This window comes from Passer domesticus, chromosome 13 (assembly GCF_036417665.1).
Source record: "Passer domesticus isolate bPasDom1 chromosome 13, bPasDom1.hap1, whole genome shotgun sequence".
In the NCBI taxonomy this organism is placed as follows: Eukaryota; Metazoa; Chordata; class Aves; order Passeriformes; family Passeridae; genus Passer; species Passer domesticus.
In genome coordinates this window covers 9,429,192-9,455,268 of record NC_087486.1, presented here as the reverse complement: position 1 = coordinate 9,455,268, position 26,077 = coordinate 9,429,192, and the positions used below count along the sequence as shown (strand labels likewise).

Here is a 26,077-nt window from a genome sequence, read left to right as displayed (position 1 = left end):
CAGAGATGCCTCATGTTAGATGTGAGAAGATGTGACTCATGTCACAACAGTGTCATAGATGCCACCCTGCTGCTGCTCAGTAAAATACTTCTCCAAGAGTTGGGACATCATTCTGCCTCACTGGTGCAGAGACATTTTTGTCTTTAATAGGAGTTAGTTTAATCAGCCATCTAGGATTTTACCTGGCTGCTACTGAATATAAGTCCAGGATTCCAAGTGAAAATGCTTCTGGACTTGATGAAGTGTGGTAAGAGCTGGATCCAAGTTGCTGCTCTGCAACAGCTAGAGTGAAAACTAGATATTAGTCCATGGCACCTGGGGAGACATCAGATGCCTGCAGAGGGCTCCTCCCTCTGCTTTCTGCTCCATTATCCCCTGAGGAGGGCTCTCAATGAAATGTAGCTGTGGAACAGATAAAGTGGAGCAAAAGCTGAGCAGTGGCCAGCTCAGCAGCAGTTGGGACAGAAAGTGAACCTCTGTGGCTTATGTGAACTGAGACTCTAGGGGAATTTGGGGAGGCCATGTGTGATTACTCAAGCTGGAGTTTGGCCAGGATGCTCACGCTGACAAACCATCTTTTACAGAAGCCTGGTGGGCACACGAGCAGATGGAGCAGTGCAGATCTCAGCTGTGCTCCCCTCACTGTGCATTGCCCCTGCATTGCTGGTGTCCAGGTCTGCTGGAAACCAGCACCAGCTGGAACTCAGGGGTCAGGACATTGTTGGAGGTGGATAGAGTATCACCCCAAGACTTGCAGCAGTGCAGGGTGGTGGTTTGGAGATCACTCCAGTATGAATTTCCTCTCCAACAGCATCTTCTAAACCTTTCCATCAGTGACCCAGCTTCTGCTCTTCCTGTGAGCACCCATGAATGTGTCTGGTCCAAGCACTGTGGGGTTTGGCACATCCTCCCAGGAGCCCTGGGGGATTTCAGGCATAGACTGTGACAGGCATCATGTCCTGTTGGAGCAAGTACTGAGGAAACCTAAAACACAAACTACACCGCTATCAAACGACTTCACATGAAATAGTGAATCACCTTTTCTTTTGTCCATCCTGCTGAGGATGGATGTTGATCTCATCATCCCTGACAGATGGAAACCACAGGATAATAATAGGGAGAGAAGGATGAGTGCATTAGCAGATATTGAACCCCCAGCCATTTTGGGTGGACACATCTTTTCAAACCATAACTCAGACTCCAGATTTACACATTGTAGCTTTATCAAGAGCTGCAGTGGGTGCAGGTGTCTCCTGAGGGATGGCCATGCTGGAGGATGGGCTGGGAAATGGCATTCGTGTGTGTATGGACCCACCAACCTGTCCTGCCCTTCTCCAAGTCATGTCCCCACTTCTCTGGGAGCTGCTGTCCCAGAGACACAGGCATTCCTCCTGACAACCCGGGCAGCAGATAAATCAAAAGCATTAGTGTTACATAGTTATTACTCAGGTCAGGGGGTGATGTTTATTATGAAAGACTCTGTGAGAAGGGATTAACTATACACATTAAAAACCATCGGATACAAGGCATCTGGAAAAACAAGCTTCTTAACATGGAAAAGTACTGAGCTGTTTGTAAACATCCGCAAAGGGGCCATTGCCAGGGAGGGTGATTATATTTATCTGTGCCTGTCACGGGGCTCTGCCCGGGCTCTTTCCTGACTGTCCCAGGCACCAGGCCTCTCTCTTGGCTCTCTCCCTCGCAGAGGTGACAGTTGTCCTTCCCTGCCCCTTGCCTGGGCAGCAGAGCCTTCAAGGCTAAAGCCTGATGCTGGTGGTGCCCTGGGCATGGCTCTGCTGCTCTGCTCTGCCTGAAGGCAGGGGATGAACGTGGGCAGCTGCCAACAGCTTCGTGCATCTGCAGTGATAGCAGTACCAATCTGGTGATTTTAATTAATCTCATTAGTGCTCGTTTGTCTCTTAACTTGTCTGCAAATGGAGCGTGGTGGCTGGTACCCATCTCCCCGGGTTCCTGCAAGGAGCTGCTGGTGGTGCTCCCCACCCTGGGAGCTGGAAGGAGGGGGTGCTCACTCAGGTTATCCCTGCCATGGATCTGAATCTGCAGCAGGGAGTAACACATGCCTGAAGCAGGGATTTCTGCTTCTGTTAGTGGCACATCAGTGCAATCCTGCCCCCGGCTGTAGAGCTGCTGGGGATGTGAGCACGAGCCTCGCTGGTTTGACTGCAGTCTTCAAGCCTCTCTCCTGTTCCTGACAGGGAACAGTTGTCAGTGTCTAAGGAGAGACTCTAAGAACAAGGCAAGTGTGTAGTGATAGTCTCTGGTTCTATCTGCCAGATCCCAGCCATCAGCAGCCCAGGGACTCCCTCGGATGCTGCCTCTGAGTCACTGCCTTAGCTGCTGTGTTAGTCATTACCTCCAGAGCTGTTTGAGATCCACAGTGCTCACCTGCACCGCTGGAATATATTTTGGAGGGACAAAAGCCTGCTTTTTTTGCAGAACACCTGCTGCCAGCCGTGCAGCCGTCCTTTCTCAGCTGAAGAGCCCTGAGCAGTCTGGGTTGTGCCGAGCAGGTGCTGCTCATCCCACAGGACATCCTCGCTGCCCTTCTCCCTCACTCCACCCTCACACCTTCGGGAGGAGAGGGGACTGCAGCTGCAAGCAGCGCTCAGGATGAAGGGGAAACCACAAATTTATACAATTTACATTATTTTCTGCCTGCCTTGTTTAGATATTACTTCCGTGTTTTGAAAGGCGCCTTTTTATATCTCTTTACAAGGATATAACTCTTTTCCCTTCTAAAAAGTAATTGTTACTGCATTGGATCATGTTTTTTTTCCTCCTGCATTAGGTATATAATGACCCAGTGCAGTGTGAATTTAGTTCCTGTACTCTGCTCTGCTTGGAGAAGAGCTTTAATGGATGTGGCCAAGCAAGACTGGACATGCTTTTATGGGGCTGGATGGGGAGAAAATCCCTCTCTGTTGAAAGGTTTGACTGCAGTTTGGCTTTGTCAGTTTTCCCTTGCCAGCATGGGGATAGCAGATTAAAACCATTGTCTTCTGAATGCTGAGAAGGGCTGGACAAAAATGCTTCTCGTTCCTATTTTGAGTTCTGTTGTTCATTGAATCTTTAACATCCAGCATTTCAAGAGGAAACAAGACTAGATGAAGAGATAGGAGGCTGGCTCCCCAAATGGACATGGGAGTTCAGGATTTCTTCCCCCACAGGCAGATAATATCTCCTTGCAAACACACTTCTGGCATTGCCGCATTTCAAAATCTTGCTACCGAGTATCAACTCTCTTCTCATTTTGGAAAGGGTTGGAAAAATGTGGTAGAGCAGCAGGGATGTAGGACTGGAGGTGCAGAGGGGAGTGGGGTGGGGCAGCCAGGGCTGTACTGACAGAGGTGCCATCTCAAGCTGATATCAAGACAGTTTGTACAACCAAAACCTATTCTCAGGGCTCCCATTGTTCCCGTTGTTTTCCCTTTCTCTAAAAATCCTTGTGACTCATGAGCTATAACAAACAATTTTATGCTTGAGAGAGTGAAGGGCTAAGAGAGCTGGCTGGCAGTGAGGGGGGAGTCCTGCTCATGAGGCAGCTGGAGACTTCCCTGGTCCCAGTGTGGATGGAGGAAGGTGGTTATGGCTGGGGCTGTGCAGGAGTTGCTGCCAGGACTGCAGTCAGGGAGGGAAAAAGGAGTGTTGAGCCAAAGCCTGAAGAAAGCCTGTTATCTCAATGTCAGAAGCAGTCCCACACCCTGCCTGCAGTGACCTGCTTGGGAGCAGTGCTCGGAGCACCCACCACCCCTGCCTGCCGTGGAGGGGTCATCACTGTGACATTCCACATGGCTGCTGGGGGTGAGACACCAGGGGGGATTACAGTTCTGCTGGGTGCTGGAGGGAGTGAATTCAAAGGTGAGATCTCGGATGCAGGCTGTGGCCATCCCCTCTCACCTCTCCTGCCCACCCTCACCCTGGTGAGCGCTGTTTTCTGCACTCACTTCATTTTGGGCTTCTCTTACGTTGCGTACTGCTTTGCAGTGTGGAGTGCTTTGGAGAGAATTCTTTTTGCTAAAACTTTTTAGGGACAGATGTTATTGTGTATTTAAAAAATGGCATCCCATCCTGGGATTTGAAGGAGGAGGGACTGAGCTTATTCCTCTGCCCCAAGAGCAAGGTCTGAACGCTCCCAAGTCAGCTGGGCGCAGATGCAGGGGAAGCCGTGTAACACAATTCCTGCCAGCTCAGGAAGCCTGGTGTGCAGCCTGGTGTGCAGGGACCCAGCCTGCTGGAGCCCATCTGTGTTGGGCTGAGCTGCCTGGTCCCTCTGGAGCTGTTTTCTCCCGGGCTGGCTTGCAGCAGGCGCCTGGAGCCGGGCAGCCGTGCCGGGGGATGCCGAGGCCGTGCCGGGCGCGCTCGGCTGCGCCGGATCCGGCACAGCAGTCCCCGGGCTGGCTGCTGCTTTAAAAGCTAATTAAACCCAGTGCTAGACGAGTGTTTCTTTTCATTTCGATTTAAAGCCCAAAACAGATCCGGCTCTTTGGCTCTCGCCCAGCAGCTGGTTTCGTACCAGAGGAAAGTCATTCCTGCGGGAGCAGAGGTTGGTGGTTTCGGGTGGGTTGTTTGGGGCAAAGGGGGCATTTGGCAGGCTCAGACCTGCAGTCACTGGAAAAGCCAAGTCCTTGACAGAGCACATGGAGTGGGAGCTGAATGGCAGGGAGATTGCTGGCCACTTCATTAAGGGGTTTGTGAGTGAATCACAGAGCCTGGAAATGGATGTGAGAATTGCATGGAAAGGTGGTGGAGAGGCTCTCAGAGGGGCTGGGTGATGATGAGGCAGAGAAGGAGGAGAGTGCTGGAAAGCAGCACAGCCTGGGAGTCCTTAGCCAAGGGAGGGATGGGGAGCAGCATTTCTGATGCCTCATGGCATGTCCATCGTCCTTCTGTTGTGGTGAGGCACTGTGTGCCTTGGCATCTCCCAGGGTATGTGTTTTTCTCTGAGGCTGTGCAGCTGTTGGACAAATTGATGCTGGTCCATGGAGAGCTCCCAGAGATGCCTCACAGGTGTCACAGGGAGAGGATGCAGGGCTGTGTTCAGTGGGAGAAGCAGCAGATCCTCACCAAGGTGGAGCAGCTGGTGTAAAAGGTGCCAGGGGCTCCAGGAGGAGCCAAATCCAGCCCCTGCCTTGCAGGTTTCTGCCATACCTGCAGGAGCATTCTTCCAATGCAAGGCTGGATCCAAGTGACACACTGGGATGGGAACATCAGAGGATGTTATATTTAATTAGCTCAGGGTTTGTTTGGGTTTTTTTTTTGAGACATAAAGGCAACACAGCTTTTGCTTCAAAATAGCAAATGACAGAAATTACAAAAGTATTGATGTATTGTTGGGGAGCACCGTGGCTGTGGTGTCCCTGTGACTTCTCATGTTACTGGACTGCCAGGACTGGCTCTGCTGGTGTGTCAGTGCAACACCACAAACTGGTGGGCAGCAAGGATGGGGAGGTCCTAGGGGTAGCCCAGGTTTGCCTGGCCTGTGAGATACAAGGGAGATTAAGGTTTTTCCCACGTTCCTTTGTTTGCCTGGAGTCTGAGACTGCACAACCACACCAACCTGGTGTGGACTCCATGTCCATTTCCTTTGGAAATATGAAGGAAAAAACATCTTGGGATTTTGAAATTTCATGTTCTTTTTCCCCATCTTTAAAGCTGACAGTAACAAAGGGAGAGGCTGGCCCTGGGCACTGCTGTGATGCATCTCTGAGCATCACTAAACCTCTGTGAGGTTCCTGAGCAAGCAGAGGTAATAAAGGAACGTCTTGGTTTGGCCTTCCCCATTGCTGGCAGATCGATAGGCAATAACTGAGATCCCATTCAGGGCTGAAAGGAAGGACAGAGCCTGGCCAGGGCTGTGGTGGTGCAGGGCAGCAGACAATCTGTCAGCTCCCACGGCCGGGGAGAAACAGTAAACACTCCTATTGAGGGAAAATTGCTTGTTTTCTGGTACCCAACTTTCTCTTCATCGCCAGGTCCTTGGTTCATCAGTGCCCAATTTATCCTTTATTTGGTTTTCATAAATAATTCAGAAGAGTTTGAGTAGAATAATTGAGTCTTTTCCCAACCCTAATCCCAGACAATTCAAAACAAAAAGACATTTAGATTACAATTTGAGCGTATTAGCTGTTGGGAGATTTCCAGACAACTGATCTGCTTTCCTTTACAATTTCTGTGCTGTTCTATCATTTCTAAAGTGTTCTGCTTTGATAGTTAATAATTTGAGCATATCCAGTCCTTCATGAAAAGACAGAGGCGTCGCTGTGATAAAGTGCGGGCGCGCGTGCTGCCGTCGGATGGGTGAGCTTATCTGTTTTCCAAGAAGGACTAAATAAATGAAGTAGTGAGATTGCAAATCCAGCCTGCGATGTGCCTTATCTTCAGGGAAATAGATACAATCGTGCTTATTTGGCTTAAAATTAAAACTAAGCTTCTCTTCTGATGCGAGCTGAAAGGCCAGAAGGGATGAATTTGGGGAAGACTTAATGCAGGAAACCACGGGCTTGGGATCTGCATCTTGCAGAGGGGAGAAATTATACCAAGGGCTGGTCCCATTGCTGTGCAGGCTCCTCCAGCTCCCTTTTCATCAGTAGGAGGAGGGTGATGGGCCAGGATTTTGACACTGTTCCATGGATGCCCTGGTGTTACCCGAAGAGACAGGGCTTGTCACCTCACTGCTGTCACCTGGTGCTGACCTAGCAAAAGAAAGTGGTGATTCTTGCTTGGGGTAAGAGTCTGGGAAGGCCACAGCTGCTGTGAGTGCCCAGAGGCCTCAGGGCAGGGTGATGACATGGCTGGACCCTCCCAATGGTTGTCCTGCAAAGGGCAGCCCCATGGTCTCCACTGCTCTGGAGCTGGCTGCTGGGTCTGTGCACTGAGGTGGGAGCAGGAGCATGCTGCCATCCTGCCCTGCACTGCCAGCCCTGCCCTGAGCAGCTTCCTGGCAGAACTGGCTGTATTTGCCGGCATGAAAGAAGAGTGCAATGCTCCTGCACCCCACAGCATCAAAGGAGGTGCCCTCAGGAGGCACCTGAGCTGGAGGGTACTCACATGTCAGCAGGATCCAGTCCAGGTCATTCAGAAAAGCTTTTGGGTGCCCTGCACCTTTGGAAATCATTCCTGCTTGTCCTTGCCCACAGATCCCTAGGGCACATGTCTTCAGTATTTTCTGTAACAGTATTGTGCTGTTGCCAGAGGAAGGTTAGATTGAATATTAGGAAGAAGTTTTTCACTGAAAGGGTGGTTAAGCACTGCCACAGGCTGCCAGGGCAGTGGTGGAATCACCATCCCTGGAGGGAATTAAAAAGATGTGGATGTGGCTCTTGGGGACATGGTTTGGTGCTGAGCTTGGCAGTGCTGGGCTGACAGTTGGACTTGATGACCTTGTAGGGCTTTTTTAAATGATTCTGTGCTTCAGTGATTGTATGGTGCTGGTGGCCAGAGCAGGGGAATGGCACTGACCCCCATGGTGGCCTCAGCCCCGTGTGGTTCAGGCACAGGGGAGCATTCAGCCACCCAAGCCAAGAGCTCTGAGGTGTGAGGGATTGCTCAGGTTTGTGCTGTCCTCATTGGAGCTGGGCTCTGAGACTGGGTTAAGGAGATGCTGTTGACCCAGGCTGTGACCTGTCAGCACAGGGCTGTCAGGAGCAGGGTGCATTTCTACCCTTTGTTGTAGAAAACACTCTACAGTGGGATTCCTGCTTGGATCACAGACCCACACTGCTGGAGGGACTGTGATATCTCACATATCCCTTCTCATGTTTAATTAATGCCTCTCTTAATATTTTTTTTAATTTCCCACACTGGCAGTGTGTTAAAAGGTTACTGTGGTGTTTGTAAGCATGTGTTAACACAGAGAGGCTTAAAGGACCCTGATCTTTCCCAAACTGAGATGACTGTAATATATAGGCTGTTAATTATGTTTATTGAAGGGTGTGCCAAGACTGTGTCTGACCAGCTCAAATCAGGTTTATATGGACATAGTTAAAAATGTCTCCAAACAGCTGCATCAGGAGGAGAGTACAGTGAAATTCAGAGGTCCCAGCATAGCAAAGGTTGTTTATATATTGTATTGAACTCTAATTGGGTTAGCAGCTGAGGCTCTGAGGATTAAACAAACTGACCTAAATACTGGTCTCAGTGGTCTTACTTAATGTCTAGTTTCCTGCATTTCAGTCGATTTGGGTTCCCAAATACTCTCCAAAGTGTGTTATCTTTGTGTCAAAAAATGTAAAACTATACTGTGTTGTTTCTTGTGATTCTGACAAAGCAATTCTCATTTGGAGAACAGACTGTGAAGAGATTAAACAATATCCAAAGAAAACACCTGATCCATCCCAGCCTTGTGGAAGGAATGCAGAAGTAGCAGGGATGGAGCGAGATGGTGTCCAGGCAGGATTGCTGGCACTGGCAGTTATTATTCCAGCTAATAGCAGATGGTAGAGAGGAGAAATCATCCATTTTCATTTACAATTTATTTTTATGCTGCAAGAGGCAGGATTGCTCGAGTCGTTGCTGTCAGGCAGCCCTCTGGAAGGAAAACCTTACTTACCATGAGGGATATTTTTAGAATGAGATTCTCATCCTTGTATATTGGGAGAAGATGCTGCAGGGCCACGAGTGAGATGGAAAATGAGCCCATTCACTCACTGAAGGACTGGAGGATTTTCCACCAGGAGGGGACCAGTGTTGATCTCACAAGGGGTTTATTGAGTCAGGAGAAATCTGTGTTTGTGGATATGTAAGCAGCACCTCGATCACATTTTAGCTGGATAATTTCTGTCTTAAGCTTTTGTCTGTCCCTGCTCAGGACAGTGAGGTGATGTGATGGAGACATGGAGGTGCTTGGGGCAGTGAAGTGACCTGAAGGGGACACAGAGGTGCTCAGGATGGTGAAGTGACGTGAGGAGGATGTGAAGGTGCTTGGGACAAAGTGGCTCTGTGTTTCCCACATCTTTATTCAAGACAAGAACGGCATTTTCTTGTGGCCTGTGAAGGCCAAATGTGGAGAAGCCCATCCCTGTACATCCCTTGGCATTTGTGTGGCTGTGCTGAAACCATCAATCCCCTGAGATAAAGCAGCCTGTTTCTTCAGTTAAAAACTAATTTTTGGTCTGCATCTTGTCCAAGCTCACACCCTGTGTCTGGATTTCCTGACTGCCCAGTGTGGGGGCCTTGAAGGGGTTGCAGCTGCAGGGCTTGGGCTCTTGGCACTGCCTGGCTGGAGGGGAGTCCCTGCCTGTTGCCATGTTCTCCTGCCCAAAACCTCCAGGAGAACATGTCCCTGCCATGTTCTCCTGCCCAAAACCTCCAGGAGAACATGTCCCTGCCATGTTCTCCTGCCCAAAACCTCCAGGAGAACATGTCCCTGCCATGTTCTCCTGCCCAAAACCTCCAGAGGAACATGTCCCTGCCATGTTCTCCTGCCCAAGACTTGCCCTGCAGGGGCTTAATTTGACACGCTGAAGTTGGTGATGCAGACACCCCCTGTGCTGCCCCTGGGGGCAGTTTCCCAAGGACTCCTCCCTGGGCAGGTGTCCCCAGCCTGTCTGGGCTCTGCACTCAGGCTGGGCTTTCTCCCGGTGCAGGTTTTCCGGACGGATCTGATAACAGCCATGAAGATCCCTGACTCCTTCCAGCTGAGTCCTGACGAGTACTACGTTCTGGCTGATCCTTGGAGGCAGGAGTGGGAGAAGGGTGTCCAGGTGCCAGCAAGTGCCGAGGCCATCCCTGAACCTGTGGTCAGGTAAGTCAGTGGGGTCTCCTCCATCTGCTTCTGTCCATGGGGAACCTGGTCCTGGTTGGGGACCTGGTCCTGTGCCTGGTCCCCTCTGCCTTGGTGGGGTGCACACCATCTGGGAGAGCACACAGAGGTGATGCTCGGGCTCCTGGCCTTGCACAGGGACCTCCCACACATCCTGAAAAATCCCTCTCATGTGCATGGCTTTTTTTGGGCAGTGGCCAGCTGGGACAGCTCCTTGTTTGCTCTTGGTCAGGAAATTTTAAAAAAGATCTGATAAAATCGAAGGAGCAATAAAAAAAATAACAACAGCAAACCACGCAGAATGCCAGCCTCTGCCTGGCTGCTTGATGCTTCTCTGCCTAGGAGCACGTGGTTGTACCACTGGTATTTCACGGCAGGGGAGCAGGAGTTGGCCCTTAAATTAAAAACTTCCCTCTTTACCATGTTTGTGCAGATTGGAGACGTGCTGGGCATGCTGAGATTCAGGGCTTGGGAAAAGGAGCCCAGCAAACACAGAAGCATCTCCCAAGACCTTGTAGAGAAGACGTCTGTCAGCAGAGATCAGGGGCTCATTAGCTATTTTAAAATAGGGAACTGAGTTTTAAAATAGACACTTAAACAGCTGCTCAGGCGAGATGGAAACATGGGGGAGCTGCTACTCCCTTGACGTGTGTGGGGGATTATCCCAGGGCAGTGGCCAAAGCTGTGGGGGAAACGTTGGTGCTGCCAGTGGGGGGAATGGAAAAGCTGGGAAGGGACCCCTGAACCTGCAGGGTTGGATCTGAAAACTTGCAGGATCAGACCCCAAACTCCCTACAGGGTTTACAGGAGCTTTGCATCTCTGGTGTGTTCCCTTTGTGACGTGTGGCACCGTGTGTGCATCCTGCAGGAACGCTGGTGCAGCGTCGTGCCAGGGTGATGCTGGGGCTGCTCGTGGCACTGGGGTGCCTGCTGGGGGATGTGTTTTGCCAAGGGATTTGGGCACAGAGCAAAGGCTGGTGGAGGCTTCGCTTGTCCCACAGCAACAGCAGCTGCTGCTGCTGCAGCTGCCGACCCCGCTGCTGAAATAAACTTTTGTGTACGCTCCCCTTCCTCCCCCGGGGAAAACAGAGAAAGAAATGAAACTTTAATGAGTCTGAACACATCAAAAGGGAAGTTGTAAAGGGGGCTGTTGAGTTGATTTAATCCTTGGGAAAAAAAAAAAAAAAAAATGCAACCAAAAAAAAAGAGAAGGAAAAAAAAAGCCTGTGTGTGAAATATCTTTTTTTAGTTGTCTTTGATAGCTAACCGCAGTCTGGCCTCGCCAGTGCTCTGCTCCCCAGCTGAGGGCTCGTGCCGGGGCTATTTCCAGCTGAAAAGTGATAGCTTGGCACTGCCTGGGCTGGCAGTGCCCGTGTAGAGCCAGGAGTGCTGCTTCCCAGCAGTGGGATTTGGCATCCCACACCTCACAGCCAGGGCCTTCTGGGGTGCAGGACAGGCTGGAAATGAGCCTCTCTTCTTGTCTCCAAGCCCTTGGGTTTGGGCGTCCTGGAGCAGCTCTCCCAGGAGTTTTCATGCATGGTTATTCCTAGAGTGATGCCTGGACCAGGTCATTCCCTCCCAGGTCCCCATCCCACTCTGTCCTGCTCTGGCACCCCCAGCACTGTGATGGTGGTGTTGTCCCCCTTTGGTTTCTGGAGGGGACATCCTGGTGCTGCCCACTCACCTTGAGTGTGAAGTTTCACTTCCAGTGTCAGTTTCTCTTCCAGTGTTATCCTCTGAAGAATTTCCTAATTCTTGAGATTATTTTACTGGTTTGATTATTCTCAAAATTGGCACTTTTCCATAATCCTTGAGGAATTGCCTCCTGAAATAGTTCCAGCTCTTTCTTCAGTACCTCAACGTTGTTTTGAGTTCAAGCCTTGCTCCACAGAGAGTTTGTTTTATTTTTAAAGCAGCAGATTTTAGAAAGAAATTCTTCCAGTGAGGGTGGTGAGGTGCTGGCAGAGGTTGCCCAGAGAAGCTGTGGCTGCATCTCTGTAAGAATGGCCAGGCTAGACAGGGCTTTGAGCAGCGTGGTCTAGGGGAAGGTGTCTCTACCCATGGCAGGGTATTGGAGCTTGATGACCCCTTTAAAGTCCTTTGTAAGTCTGTAATTCTGAAGTCTGACCCATTCTCTGTGACCTCTCAGATACTCATTGCTGACTCCATCACTCCCAGCTAATCCCAGGTGGATTTCTGCAGCCCCTCGAGTTTGTGTCACACCCTTGCTCATCCCAGGCTGCTCCTGGGCTGCTTGGGGCTTGTGCTGCTTGCCCACAGCCTCAGCTTCCTCTTCTTTCTTCTCCTGTTGCTCTGCCTTGCACTGTGTCTCAGTTGCCTGAAGCGTTTCTCTTTGCTGGCTGGACAGCAAGCATGGCCTGGAGGGCTTTGTCCTGGGATAGATGCCTGTTTGGGATATTTTGCCTTCCCCAATGTGATGGGAGTGAAATTAAGAGCTCATTTTACAGCAGTGTTTATGGTTGCACCTGGTTTGTAGCCGTGATGCACTCCCAGGGGGACAGGCAGTGACACTGCCAGGTTTTTTTTTAATCAGGACAGAATGCACGCCAGAAGGCATAGCAGAGATGGTGTGCTGCTGCTGAGCAGCTCTCCCTCCCAAAGCATCCCTACCCTCAAGGTGTTCCCTCTTGGGCCACTGATGTGAGAATGGGAGGTGGAAAGGGCAGTGTTGGACTGCCAGGGACAGTGCAGACTGCAGTAATTTTGCTGTCTCCAGGGTTAGACAACTTCTTCTTGCATCTTGCTCTGTTTTGGAGAAATGTCAAATGTTTTTTCACAAGAGATGACTCTATTTCGTCTGCCTTACGAGAGCAGCCTTAAAAGGCCTTATAGTTCCATTTACCTCCCCTATTTAATTGCTTAGATTCACCCCAGTCTCCCTCCCAGGAGCAGCCACCTTGCTGGTCCTGCCTGAGCTGCTGACCCCCACCCTGTAGCTGCTGCCCCATGGCCTCAGCATCACTTTTCTCCTTTGCCTCCAAATTTTCCTTTTTCCCTACTCAAAAACTTTCATCTAAACCAAACATCCTTTCTGTGTTGGGTATGGACAGTCCAAATTCCTTTAATCTGCTGTAAAAAGTCCCAGCATTGATGTTTTTTGTGGACTGGAAATGTGGAGCCCAGTGGCTCTTCCTCGCTGTCAGCGCTCTGCTTTCCCCCATCTCAGAGGTGTAACAGAGCATCCTGCCCTTAGGGGGGGATGCCTGTGCTAATCCAGTCCTGATGTTGTCACTTCTGACAGCCACTTCCATGTGAAACTCCTAGAGGGAGTTGGGGAGGCTGGAGAGAAGACACCAGAGCCCTGGGAGCTGGCGAGCAGACAAGCACTCTCTGCAAAGTAATAGCCAGCCCATGGTGCTGCTGCTCAGGAGCTGGCTTCTGAGCCATGGGCAGCCAGCAGATTGTGCCATGGGGCCTGTGGGAGCTGCTTCCTGCTCCAGAGGTGGAGCTCGTTGTCAGAAAGGTGCTGTGAGCTGGAGCAGAGATGGAGCTCATTGTCCTAAAGGTGCTGTGCATGGAGCAGAGATGGAGCTCATTGTCCTAAAGGTGCTGTGAGCTGGAGCAGAGATGGAGCTCATTGTCCTAAAGGTGCTGTGCATGGAGCAGAGATGGAGCTCATTGTCCTAAAGGTGCTGTGAGCTGGAGCAGAGATGGAGCTCATTGTCCTAAAGGTGCTGTGCATGGAGCAGAGATGGAGCTCGTTGTCCTAAAGGTGCTGTGCATGGAGCAGAGATGGAGCTCATTGTCCTAAAGGTGCTGTGCATGGAGCAGAGATGGAGCTCGTTGTCCTAAAGGTGCTGTGCATGGAGCAGAGATGGAGCTCATTGTCCTAAAGGTGCTGTGAGCTGGAGCAGAGATGGAGCTCGTTGTCCTAAAGGTGCTGTGCATGGAGCAGAGATGGAGCTTGTTGTCCTAAAGGTGCTGTGCATGGAGCAGAGATGGAGCTCGTTGTCCTAAAGGTGCTGTGCATGGAGCAGAGATGGAGTTCGTTGTCCTAAAGGTGCCACGCACAGAGCCACTGCTGCTCTTTTCATCTCCTGCCTGGCTGCTTGGAAACTGGCTCTAGGTTTTGTGCCTCCAAAGCTGAAAATGAGATTTTTAAAACATTTTGTTTTACTGGAGCTGTAAAATGTCAAAAGCTGGGGTAGAGGCAGAAGACAAGAGCTGTATTTTAAGGAATGCTTTCTCCAGAAAGCAGCTGTCTCAAAATGCTTCCATTAAGAGCCACCTTAAACTCGAGGGTCCTTTCTAGGTTAGCACAAATTGCAGTGCAGTTGTGAGGAAAGCAGGGAAGGAAGAGGTGCAGCATATCTTGGCTTGTTGTCCCAGGAGGATGCTGCTGGCAGCCGCCTGGATGCCAGGGTCATCAGAGGCAGCACAGGAGATCAGCTGTTTCCTCTCCACCATCGCTTCTGGCTCAGGCTATTCAAAAGGGTTTTATTTGAACCTGAGATTTTATTGGCCTGAGAATTGCCCTGAGCTTGAAGGGCCCCTGTGTGGAGATAAAAGCCACTCCAGTCAGATGGGAGCTATCAGAGGAATGAGTAGGCAGGGCAGCTTTCCCTTCCAACAGGCAGGCTGGCATCCCCTGCCCTTGTGTGTCCTGGTCATCCACCTGCAGCGTGGGTGGTGGTGGCATTCCTGTGTTATCCTGTGTTCCACCTCTGCTAGAGCCCACAGTGGAAGGATCTCCACTGGCTTTCTTGGACCAGAGCTGAGCCTTACAGCCCCTGTGTGAACTCTGCAGTTACTTTACAGTTGTGTAAACAGAGGCACAGAGATTTCCAGCATGAGGAGATCCAGATACAAGGTCCCAGTCTGCTGTCGGTGCAGTTGGGTGTTGGAGGCATAGTTGGCTCATCTCAGTACAGCTTCAGGATTAAACAGGGTAAAGTAAGGGTAAGAGTTATCAGCACTTTGGGAGCATCAGGGCTTTGGGTACCTCTCCTGCTGTAAATGGAAAGATGTTTCAGATGAGTTTGATGATGTATTCCCAGAGTCACACCACAATAAACCCCAAAGGACATGGACTTTGCTGGTTGATATGGGTGCTTGTAGGAGGCTGTGAAGCCATTTTTGAGCAATGGATGTGCCAGGGACCTGGGCTTGTCCCTTCCTACTGGTGGCGATGCTGGCAGTGTGTTGAGCTTGCACAGCAGAGCATCACTTCATAAGGCAGCGGCACCTACATGGGATTTTATGCACCTGTGCAGGTTTTATTTCCTCCTTTATTTAATGATTTAATGTTCTTGGCATGTGGCTCCTTCCCCAGGCTGACAGGGATGCAAGCAGGATCTCAAGGTGGCTCTTGGATCTCGCATTAAGCCACATTAGTATGTGCTGTAGATTCTGTTTCCTGTGAATTTGCACACAGCGGGAGGATGAGCAGGAAGGCTGCTTCTTGCTGGCAGGCTTCCCAGATATTCTTGGCATTGCAGATCTATACTTGCATCGTCGCTGTGGCCCTGTTTTAACAGAAAACAGAGAGTGCTGTGGTAACAGGAAGGCACAGCCCCGGCGATAGCAGCTCGGCGATGGCGGCGGCACCGTCTGCCATGTCGGCACGGTGGCCGTGTCCCTGTCCTGCCCTGCTCCCTCAGTCCCCTCTGCCCTTCTCTAATGGCCACACACACAGGTCAGGCAGCTCCTGGCTGTGCTCATGGGAGCAGATCCAGCTGGTGCAGAGCTGGCTGGATCGTGGTGGTGTGGCAGTGCCAGTCCGTGTTCATCTCCCCCGGGCTGTGTTGTTCTTTGCTGCACTCCCATCAGGAGTTGCCCCCACGTCTTCAGGAGTTCCAGCAGCTCTTTCCAAGGGTATGTATTGCTGGCAGGTTGTGGTTTAGTGATGCCAGTGTCATTGGCAGAGGAGGCACACGGAGCAGGTCTGTCTGTGGGAAGCAGTGCTGGAGATGAGTGTACTGAGGCGGGGAGAGGAATGAACTGGTGCACCAGTAGTGGGTGTAGGACTGGGACACGTCCCTGCCCCCATCTTGCAGTGAAGTGACACTGCAGCTCCTCACAGGGCTGGGTGCTGCATCCAGAGCACGCAGCAAAGGGAGAAAATCCCTCCAGGAGCAGTCTGTGCTGCAATGGGGAGCCTGGTAGCCTGAGGAAAGGTGGCCAGGCTGGCCTGGCAGCAGGGTGGCACAATGCAGATGTCACAGCTATGCCTGCACGTCACCTCTCCGTGTCCCCTGGGAGTGCTGGCTGGCAGCCAGGCTGTATCCCTGCAGCTCCCAGCCCGGGGAGGGCTTCCCGAGGCTGCGTTCTCAGAGTGTACTCGATGATCCAGCACACTTTGTTCTGAGTGGTGAGATTGGACTTCCTTTCCTCGCTCGGCGACGCAGGCTGGCTGTTGACTCATCAGCTGCTTCCCTTGGGCTTTGCTGCAGAAGGGGCAGGCAGGATTCTGCAGCAGTTTGAGTAGCTTTTGGAGCACAGCTTTTTTTCTTTTCACATAATCCTTTTTTTTTTCTGTTTTTTTTTTCCTTCCCTCCAGCTCATCATGAAAAATGTGTGACTTTGGAGCTTGCAGATGGCATGCTGGCGATTTTACAAAGGGCTATTTCTTGGGTTGGTTATCCCCGTTCTGTGGCTGCCTGCCCTTAAATATGACTGGGTTCTGGTATGCTCCAGAAATACATGTACACTTCCCTCAGAGACTGTGCTCTGATCAAAAGAAATGAAAATCCCAATTGCCCTAGGCCTAAACGTTTTGATCACAAGCCCTGGGCTATGTGTGGGGAAAGGAAGGCTCCCTGCCTGCCTGTTCCTGGGGACCCCCACAGTGACAACTGGCTGTGGTGAGGATGGGCTGGCCAGTGGCACTGATCCAGGACTGCAAAATAATGCTGCTGATGTAACATCCGTGAGTTTGGTCTCCAGCTCTGCCACTGGGAAAGGGAGGTTTCCAGTCAGATCTGCTCAGGCAGCCCTTGTCCCTCTAGGCAGTGGGGAGGGATGGCACTGTGCACAGGATGGTCTGTCCTGCCAGGGCTTCAGCTACCTGGTTTAGGATGGGGTGAATCACACCCAGGGCAGCAGAGGGTCTGGGCCATGCAGGAGGTGGCACTGGTGCTGCAGGACGTGGTACTGGTGGTGCAGGAGGTGGCACTGGTGCTGCAGGAGGAGGTACTGGTGCTGCAGGAGGAGGTACTGGTGCTGCAGGAGGTGGCACTGGTGCTGCAGGAGGTGGCACTGGTGCTGCAGGAGGTGGCACTGGTGCTGCAGGAGGAGGTACTGGTGCTGCAGGAGGAGGTACTGGTGCTGCAGGAGGTGGCACTGGTGCTGCAGGAGGTTGTTGGCTCCTGCCCAGTGCCTGTGAGTGCTTTGCAAAGGAGTGAGTGTGATTTACTCTGCCTGTTACTTGTCATCATTTCTGGTTTACTCTCTGCTTGACAAGTTCTTGTGTGGGCTTTCAGCAAGTCCTCACCTTTATTAGTTTGCTATGGGAAACGTGTTAATCCAGCCTGTTCTTACCTCATTCTGAGCCACTTGGACTTTTATTTTGAATGTTTGCTAATCTTCCCAGTGGATGCCTGTGGTTTATACTGGATCAAGCACACAGAAAGTCAAGTGTACTTCAGCAGCAAATGTATAGAATGAGTGAGCTTGATTTCCTGCTGCTCTCTAACAGGGTTTACAGCTCTTGGGACCGACTCTGGTTTGGTACAGCCTTGGGAGCCTCCACATCTCACTCCATTGCCTCTGCTCTCCATCCAGAACCGTGGATTTATTGTGTAGCCAGGCAAACCCCAGCAGCTCTGATTGCTGGGCTTGCAACCGCAGCACTAATGGAATCACCTCTTAGTGATTTAGTGCACCTCGGGTCCCCTTTGAACAATGCAAGCAACTATTACTTTTAAAGTGCTCTCCAGAGTGATGGGAGGAGAGGGACAGCCCAGCAGCAGGAATGGCTGCTCAGTTCTTGGTGCTGCTGTGGGTAATCCTGTTGAATTTAGGTGAAGTGCTGCTGGAAAGTGAGCTTCACTACGTTGCCAGGACCATGGGGAGGTGGAGCAGAGCTGTAGGTGGTTTCTCTCAGTGAACCTGAAGGAGATCTGGAAAATCTGATCTAGTTGAAGGTGTCCCTGCTCATGGCATGGGGCTTGGATTAGGTGACCTTTAATATTCTCTTCCAGTTCAAGCCATTCTGGGGTTTCCTGGGGTGCACCCCAACAAGTGTAGCTGCAGGGGGATGGTGGAAGGGGCAGACTGATCCCTCCTTGTTTCCTGGGATGGGCTGTGAGCTGCCTGGAGTCCCTCAGTGTCAGAACTGTTCTCATGAGTTCCAGGGTTCAGTGTTAGTTCAGTGATCCAGAACACATTAAAAGAGTCTGGATGCTGCCTTTTCAAATTCCTCAAAGCTTTGCTTTCTGTGGGCTGGGCTTCTTTAAGGAGATCCATGTGAAGACACTGCTGGTGGATGGGAGTTGTCATCTTGAGCCTGTGTCTGTTTTGAGCTTTGCCATACTCAGCTCTGTGAGTAACAGAGTCAGGGGGATTTGTCCAGCTCTTGATGTGCTGTGGCTCATGCTCAGACCATGGCAGGTGCAGAGCTGCCACCATTGCTCATGTCTTCTGTTTCTGGGCTCCATTAGTAGGTGGATACAAAGGCGAGTGGAGTTGTTTGCATTACTGAAGTAATTATGGAAACATTATCTGGCTGGGATAATTAATTCCAGATGCTTTAATGTTAGTAGCTTGGCTTAAGTTACTAAAGAAGCAACTTTTTTTTGGTCTTCTTATATCCAGAAAACACACACTCAAGTGTCTCTGGCTTCTCTAGTAGCAATTCCAAGACATATATTGCCTAAATGGAAATGAGCAGGGTACTGGCAGCCTGCAGGCTGGGTTTGGAGAGGGCTGCTGTGTGACATTGGTCCCTGAAGGGCCACCAGGTGGAAGAAGAGAAGGGGGAGAGCAGCACCTTGGTGGTGGGGCTGGCTCTGCCCTGCTTGCCTGCAGGGAGAAGGAGCTGTGTGAGCATCCTCTGAAGCTGCCCTGGATCTGGAGGCTGCTGCATTTTGCTGGGTTTCAGAGCCAGAAGAGCAGCACAGGCTGTGTCACCTCCCAGCAGCAGGGCACAATCCCCCTGCTGCCTTCAACACCACTGATAGAGCTGAATGGCACAGAGGGAAAAGGGGGAAAGGAATATGGAGGAGACCTTTGCACAGCATCAGAAATGATGTCTGTGTTTTGCTCTCAGCCCAGACACTGCTTTTGTCTAGTCTGCCAGAAAAACATCTGTGTTTTGTTGTTCCAGTCAGCCCACCAGCAAACCACTGCCCAGCCATTGCTGTGTCCCTGCAGCCGTGGTTTTCCTCTCACAGAAGTTGTGGAGATGAACCCAGCTGTGCTCTGGTGCTCTCCTCTGCCTTGGGAAAGCAGACACTGCTCTGCACCTGAATTCTTCTGTACCAGGTCCCCACTCCCATCTACATCAAAATGATTCTCTGGGCACTGAATCAGAGTTGCAACTTAAATAATTCATTTGTTGAGCTAAATCTCAGTGAGATTTAGGCTGGAATATAAATGTGAGAAAGACAGGGACATCAACACTGGTCTTCCTCTAGTCTGCTGGGTATCAGGCTTTTTATGTGGTGATAAACAGCTCAGAAATGGAATTGGAAAAGCTGTCTGGGTTTCACAAGATGGCTGTTTAGTGCCTCCTGTTCACTTGTTTTCCTCTTTTTATCACATCAAAGAAGAGTGAATCACTTTCTCCTTAGAGGATTATGTTATTCCAGGGGCCTGGGAGGACCCACTGTGGTTACAGGCTGTTACAGAACGAGATTTCAGATGGAGAGGGAACAACTAAGCATTTTTCTTACTGCACCTGTTAATTGTAATTGGGAGCTTCAGCTGCATTTCTGTAAAACTCCAGAACCTGCCTATGTAAATCCCAAACTGCCAGCAGCTCAGGAGGGGCCACCCTACCCCATCCTTAACGAAATGGGATTGTCACAGGGGGATTTCGTAGCCCAGAGAGCCCTTGGATGGTCCTGGAGCCGAAGGGAGCTGGGCTGTGCTGTGCTGCTCACGGATCAGATGCTCCCCATGGCTGGGGATGCTTTAAAAGCTGATAACGAGAATTTCTCGTGTTCACTGGTAGAGTGTCAGAATTCAGCTGGGAAAGACAGCAGAGGCAGCTAAAGGGTGGGCATAGCTGTGGCACCCTGTCCTGGGCAGGGGACAGCGGGGTCCCTGGGACAGGCTGGGGTCCCTGGACAGGCTGGGGTCCCTGGACAGGCTGGGGTCCCTGGGACAGGCTGGGGTCCCTGGACAGGCTGGGGTCCCTGGACACGCCGGGTCCCTGGTGCAGCTCCAGCAGCAGGGCTGGCAGTGCAGCCTGCACAGCCACCCAGGCATTACGTCACCTGGAGCTGCACTCACTGGCTGCTGTAGAGGGCAGGACGCTGCTGCAAGCAGCATTAACCCCTTCCTGAGCATCCTCAGTGCCACTTGGGCAGCACAAAGGGACCTCCACGGGGCAGAGCATTGGCCATGGATGTCCATGCAGACAGGGGTGTGCTTTGGGCACAGCTGCTCCTGGAGCTTGGTGGATCCTCCTGGGGCCAAACCCAGCTGCTTTGTTCTCTCAGTGCAGCAGCAAAAGCCGAATGGAGCTTCATGGCTGGACTGTGTAACTGCCTGTGCAGGTTTTTGGGACAGGCACTTAAAGGAAGGTTTGGGTTGCAGCAAAGGGCAGTGCCAGCCCAGCCACCCACTGTGCCCATCAGTGGCAGTGGGGACAAACTGCTCCATGGCACTGAGCTGAGTGCTCAGGCATGGATGGGCTGATTTTAAGTTCCCTCCATCAACCTTTTTTGCTAGGAATGTGCTTGTTACAGCCCCTGCCATGAAGATAGCCTGCAAGTGGTGCAGAATTGGTGGCAGACAGGGCCATGAGCCATCACAGGTTTCCCTTCCCAGACCAGAGGTTCCCCTTTCTGTGGATGCTCTGTTGATGTATGTATGATGAATTTTCATGGATTTTCAGAGGCTGTTGCCAAATCTTGAGGGGGTTTTGGCTCCAGCAGCCAATAAGGAAATACTGCAAATTGTTTATTTTCTGCACAAAGTGATCCCAGCGGTGCCATCTCATTCTTCTCAGGTTCTTGTCTGTTTTAAAATAAAAGGGTTTGGTGACAGCGCCCTGTAGAGATACCCTGTGTCACCTCTCTCCTCCCCCTCTAGGGCCAGCTGCCTCCAGCCATCTCTTCTCCATCCACAGGAGGATGTGCTGACAGACTCTGGGTGCCTGTGGTCCCTCCTGCAGGGTCCAGGGGCTCTGGTGTCAGGTGGCTTATGCCAGGGGTGACAGCAGGGTGCCCACAGGGCTCTGAGCTCTGTGCTGGTGACCAGGGTGCTCCAGATGTTACCTGGAGTATCTCCAGCCAAGGAGGGAAGGGGTGAAGAGCACAGGTACGTGTTAGCACCAGGATTTGAGCCTAAAGACACTTCTAGGCTGATCCAGCTGGTCAGGCCAGCTTGCTTCCAGGTCTGAACCTCAGGCCAGTTAATTGAAAACCTAAGTATATATCATCTTCCTGGCGTTCCCTTTCGTCTTTGAGCCCAGCTTTGGGAGTACAGTTTTTGGCTCATGGTTTTATAGCCTTTACTAGAAGCCATAAAAATATAAGAAGTAGGAGTAACATGGTCAGTAAATCTGGGTGTGGGAATGCTGAGGATCACAAACCCTTGTGTGTGGGTTGTGGCTCACTATTGTGACCATCCACCACTACCTCCAGCCCTATGCTTCACCCTTATACCCCCAGGCACCTTTTCTAACTTAAATGCTTAAATTCTGCTCTGCTGTTGAGAGGCAATAGCATGTATAAAATCTGTTAGCTTAAGTTCATAAGAGAGTGGGGTATCCAGTCCAAATGGTCTGCTAGATACTATTTTAATAAACAGAAAGCAAAAATCATCCCTTTAAATTGCCCTTTTAAAGCTGTTGTGTGCCACAGGAGAATTCCCCCACAAGCAGAGCTGGCAGTAGGAGCAGTATCAGCACTGAAGGTTGCTGGCAGAGCTATCTTTCCACTGACTTTCTTAAGCTGACTTATTTATGGACATTGGACAAGACTAATTTAGACTGGAATGGAGGTAAAGAAAAGATTACTGACTAATGTCTTCGTTGTAATAAAATTAAGTATTTTTAGATGAGAAACACCATGCAGGATTAATTATTTCTATCTGATATATTAAAAGGGAGCATATAGAAAAAGAAAGCCTTCTCCCTTCAGCCAAGTGAAGCATTCAGTTTACAGAGATGATTAACCATGGGAATTTGCTGAGTATATTTTATTACTGTGTAATCTTCTCCAGGGATAGATGTGATCCTCAAGAGTGTTGGGGTCCACTTACTCCTTTTCCTCAAGTGCCCTTGAGACCCACTTTCAGACTAATGGCCTCAGGTTTGTTGTGATTTTCAGGCTGATCCCAATTTTCAGCCCTTCATTTAAATGAGCCTTTGATTGATACAGGATTTTTTTAAAATGCTGTGTCTCTGGAAAAATAAAGGAGTAAATGCTCCCCCTGTGTAATCGAGCTGCTGTGCATGGTCTGGCTCATGGTGCAGGCTTTGCCTCTGTGATTGTTTGCCATGATGGTGAATTTGGGTGAGTTGGTGGCTCATGTGCAGACTCTTCATCACCCAGACTGGGTATTTCTTTGTACACCAAGCAGCAATTTGGAAAAACCAAAACAAAAAAAAAAACAACCAAAACCCATGGTTTCCCAGTGGATTACAACTTGTCCCTGCACAAAAGGGGAGCCCTGATGACATCCCCAGCTCTTGAGCCCAGCAGGAGATGGACAGACACTGGTGAGAGCAGCCTCTGTGCTTTGTTCCCTTTTTCTTGCTGTGTCTCCACTGCAGTGTTTGGACAGCACAAAGCTTACAGCTTTTGGGCTCCAGTGTCTTGAAGCTGCTGGAGGTGAGGAAGGGTGCCCAGCGTGGTCTGTGTTCTGTGTTGCTGTGAGGCAGGGCATGGTCCTTCCCAAAGGATTGCTCTCTTGGATTAGACTGTAGGATCTCTTCCTTCCAAAGCTCCTGTAGCCTCAGGCACTGTCACTGCAGTCACTGATCTTTATATCTCAGCTCCAGGAAGCTCCTTGCAGGTGTGTTAGCATGTGTCAGGAAGGAGTGGGCTGCTTTTTAGGAATGTGATTTTACCCACCAAAGCAAATCCAGGAATCCGTGGCAGGCTGTGCAGCTCTGGGGCATTGGGATGCCCCATGTGAGCCTCCAGCTCCCCTCGGGGTGGGAGGAATGTTCATGGGAACAGGCACAGGCTCTCTTAGGGTTTGCTGAATTGTTTGCAAGCCATAAAACCCTTGTGTTTACCCGAGTGCTGCAGATGGACCAGGGAGTTGATCCGGACCAGGCTTCCAGCAGGTCTTCATAGGGTTATACAAGTTTCTCACTGTTTGAAAAATTATTTAGCAGCTGTTTCAGTTTCTTAATTTCTGACCTTCTCTGTTTGCTGGTATTTGAAATGGTGAGAAAATGGCATGAACATGTCCCAGTATCCCCAAGCCTGAATTAACTCCAAGGGATCCCAGCCCATGCTGCTAGATCAGCATGGGGTTTTGGGGAGGAATTATCAAAATTAAAGTTTAGTGATCTTCTTAAGAATATATTTTTCATATGAATACTTATTCCTGGTAGGAAAGTGTCTGCTGAGTGCTGTAGCACCTGATCATCCCTCCCTGATCCCTGTGTTCCCAGATGGGGAGAGGCACCTGCCATCACTGCACTGGCATGTTTCAATCCTTTTAACAGAGTGTTGGTGAGCTTGTTAGATGTTTGTATCTTCATTACCTTGATCTTCATCATCAGTGACGTGGTGAGAGGCAAAATGTCACTTTCTAAGTGCCAGTTCCCATTAAACCAAAGCAAAGTGCATTTAATTACAGTGTCAGAAAGAGCTGGACATTGAGCACTGGTGGAGCTGTTACCATCAGGGAGCCCCTGAGCTCCCTGTGATCTCTGCATCACCAGGGACTGTGCACAGCCAGGACCTGGGAGTCTGAACATGGATCCAGGTTTGACAGTCTGAACATGGATCCAGGTTTGAGAGTCTGGACATGGATCCAGGTTTGACAGTCTGAACATGGATCCTGGTTTGACAGTCTGAACATGGATCCAGGTTTGAGAGTCTGAACATGGATCCAGGTTTGACAGTCTGAACATGGATCCAGGTTTGAGAGTCTGAACATGGATCCAGGTTTGGGGGCGTTGGGAGCTCTGGGGAGGTGGGTACATGACTCAAGGGGACAGTCACTTGTCTCCTGTCTCTGAGCATCAGGTTCAGCAGAACTTCTCCATAAGATACCTGCAGAAAGGAGGTGGAGCTGTGTGCCCAGGTGGGAGGGGATGTGCCCAGGCTCAGGCTGGTCCCACACAGTGCTCTTGGCAGGCAGTACTGTATGCACTGTGTGAGGTAACCCCAAGGGACTGCTCCAGTCACATCAGCATGCTTACCACACTGAGTGCATTTCAGTGCTCTCAGTACAGTCAATGACCTGTTCAGGGTACTCCTTTGATATGTACACAGAGCATTAATCTTTGCAATTTTATTCCAGGGTAAAAATAGCAGCTCTTTCCTCCTGCCATCCCGAGCATCCGTGGCTGGCTCGGTACCAGAGCATCACCTGTTGCAGGGGCTTTTGGGTGAGCAGCTTGTGTAACTTGGCTTAATGAGGGCTTATGGCCCCGACCTCGTGCCTGCTCAGGCAGCTCTTCCCAACAGAAGCATTTGTTGCAGGTGGAGGACTGTTTTTTTTTCTCTCCTGTAACAAGGCTGTGCCAGCCTGGCTGCTCCCACACCCAGGTTCTGTTTCTGTGAGGGATGACCCAGACTTGGGCTCGTGGGAAGGAGAGCTTCAGTCTGATGTGAGCCAATGCACCAGCAGCTCCTGCTTTATTTTTTTGTTAATTGCATCTTCCAGTGGCTAAAGGGGCTGCAAGAAAGGCTGGACAGGGACTTTTTAGTCCAGTAGTGACTAGACAGAGGGGAGGAGCTTTGAACTGACAGGGGGCAGATTTAGGTTAGATATTAGAAAGAAATCCTTCCCTGTGAGGGTGGTGAGGCCCTGGCACAGGTTGCCCAGAGAAGCTGTGGCTGCTCCATCCCTGGAAGTGTCCAAGGCCAGGTTGGATGGGGCTTGGAGCAACCTGGGACAGTGGAAGGTGTCCCTGCCCATGGCAGGGAGGGCTGGAACTGGATGATCTTTGAGCACTGGTGGAGCTGTTACCATCAGGGAGCCCCCTCCAAACCCATTTATTGTGTGATTCTCTGATTTTAGGGGTTTGGGAGCTCCTTAGATGCCAATCCTGAAGCTGTGGCTGGAACATAATGTCTGCATTAGAGATGTCAGTGAATCCCCAAGTCCTATCCTAGATTACAGTGAGATTGTCTTAAAATGTGGGGACTGAGATCTGTCTTTCCATGTGGCTCTTTTTGGTTCTTTAACTTAAATTTGGAGATGTATTCAGGAAATTGGGTCACATGTTTATTTTCAATTTACTGGTGGGGAAAGTAAAGCAAAAGAGATAATAAGAACCCATTTCTTGATGTTTCCTTCTCTGAGCCATAAATTGCTGCTTCCTCTGCTGGTGGCTCTGGAAGTACCTCCAGTGGTTGTGACCACAGAGGACAGCAATTAAACTGCGTGTCTGGGTCTGTAGAAACTCCAGGTTCATTTTCCTGCCCTGCCACAGATTTCCTTCCTGACCATGGGCAAGGCAGGTGGGTCTCATGCCCAAGGACAGCTGGGCTCAAGCGTCTCTGCTTGGCACATACAGACCTGGGAGCATCTGGTACCACAGTTCATCTGGTTCTGTCATGGACACCATGGCTCTGCCCCAGGCACAGCACAGAGCACAAGGCACTCCATGCTCTGACATTAGCTTACATAGCAGGACAGAAGGCAGATAAAAGTCTTCCAGGGATCAGTGGCCTTCCCAGCTGGCCCTGGTGCAAGAGCAGGGCTGGGTCCTGCAGCTTTGCGTGGGGAGAAGCTGTTTGGAAGGGACTGACAGGCTGCAGTGAGGTATGTTTGGTTGCTGTTTCTTTGCAGCATCTTTCTGGCTTGATATCTGTGCCAGGAGGTGGATTTCACGGGAGGAAATGGGAGCTGTGCAAATCCTGCAGCAAGCTCCAGCTCCCAGCTTTGCTGAGATCTGTCAGCTGGCTCCACAGGCTGCTTCTCATTTCCAGCTTGTCCTCTGCTTGCATGTCATTGGGCGTGACACTGTTGACA

At 50.7% G+C, this 26,077-nt stretch overlaps 1 protein-coding gene across 4 annotated transcripts in view; it reads left to right on the top strand.

The window, feature by feature from the left end:
• Positions 1-26,077, top strand: part of JADE2 (jade family PHD finger 2) — a 73,430-nt gene that overhangs the window by 11,335 nt on the left and 36,018 nt on the right. For all 4 annotated transcript variants that reach the window (XM_064387967.1, XM_064387968.1, XM_064387965.1 and 1 more), the window contains one exon: positions 9,606-9,763. In XM_064387967.1, coding sequence (XP_064244037.1) covers positions 9,606-9,763 — 158 coding nt within the window. The remainder of the gene's footprint in view (positions 1-9,605; positions 9,764-26,077) is intronic.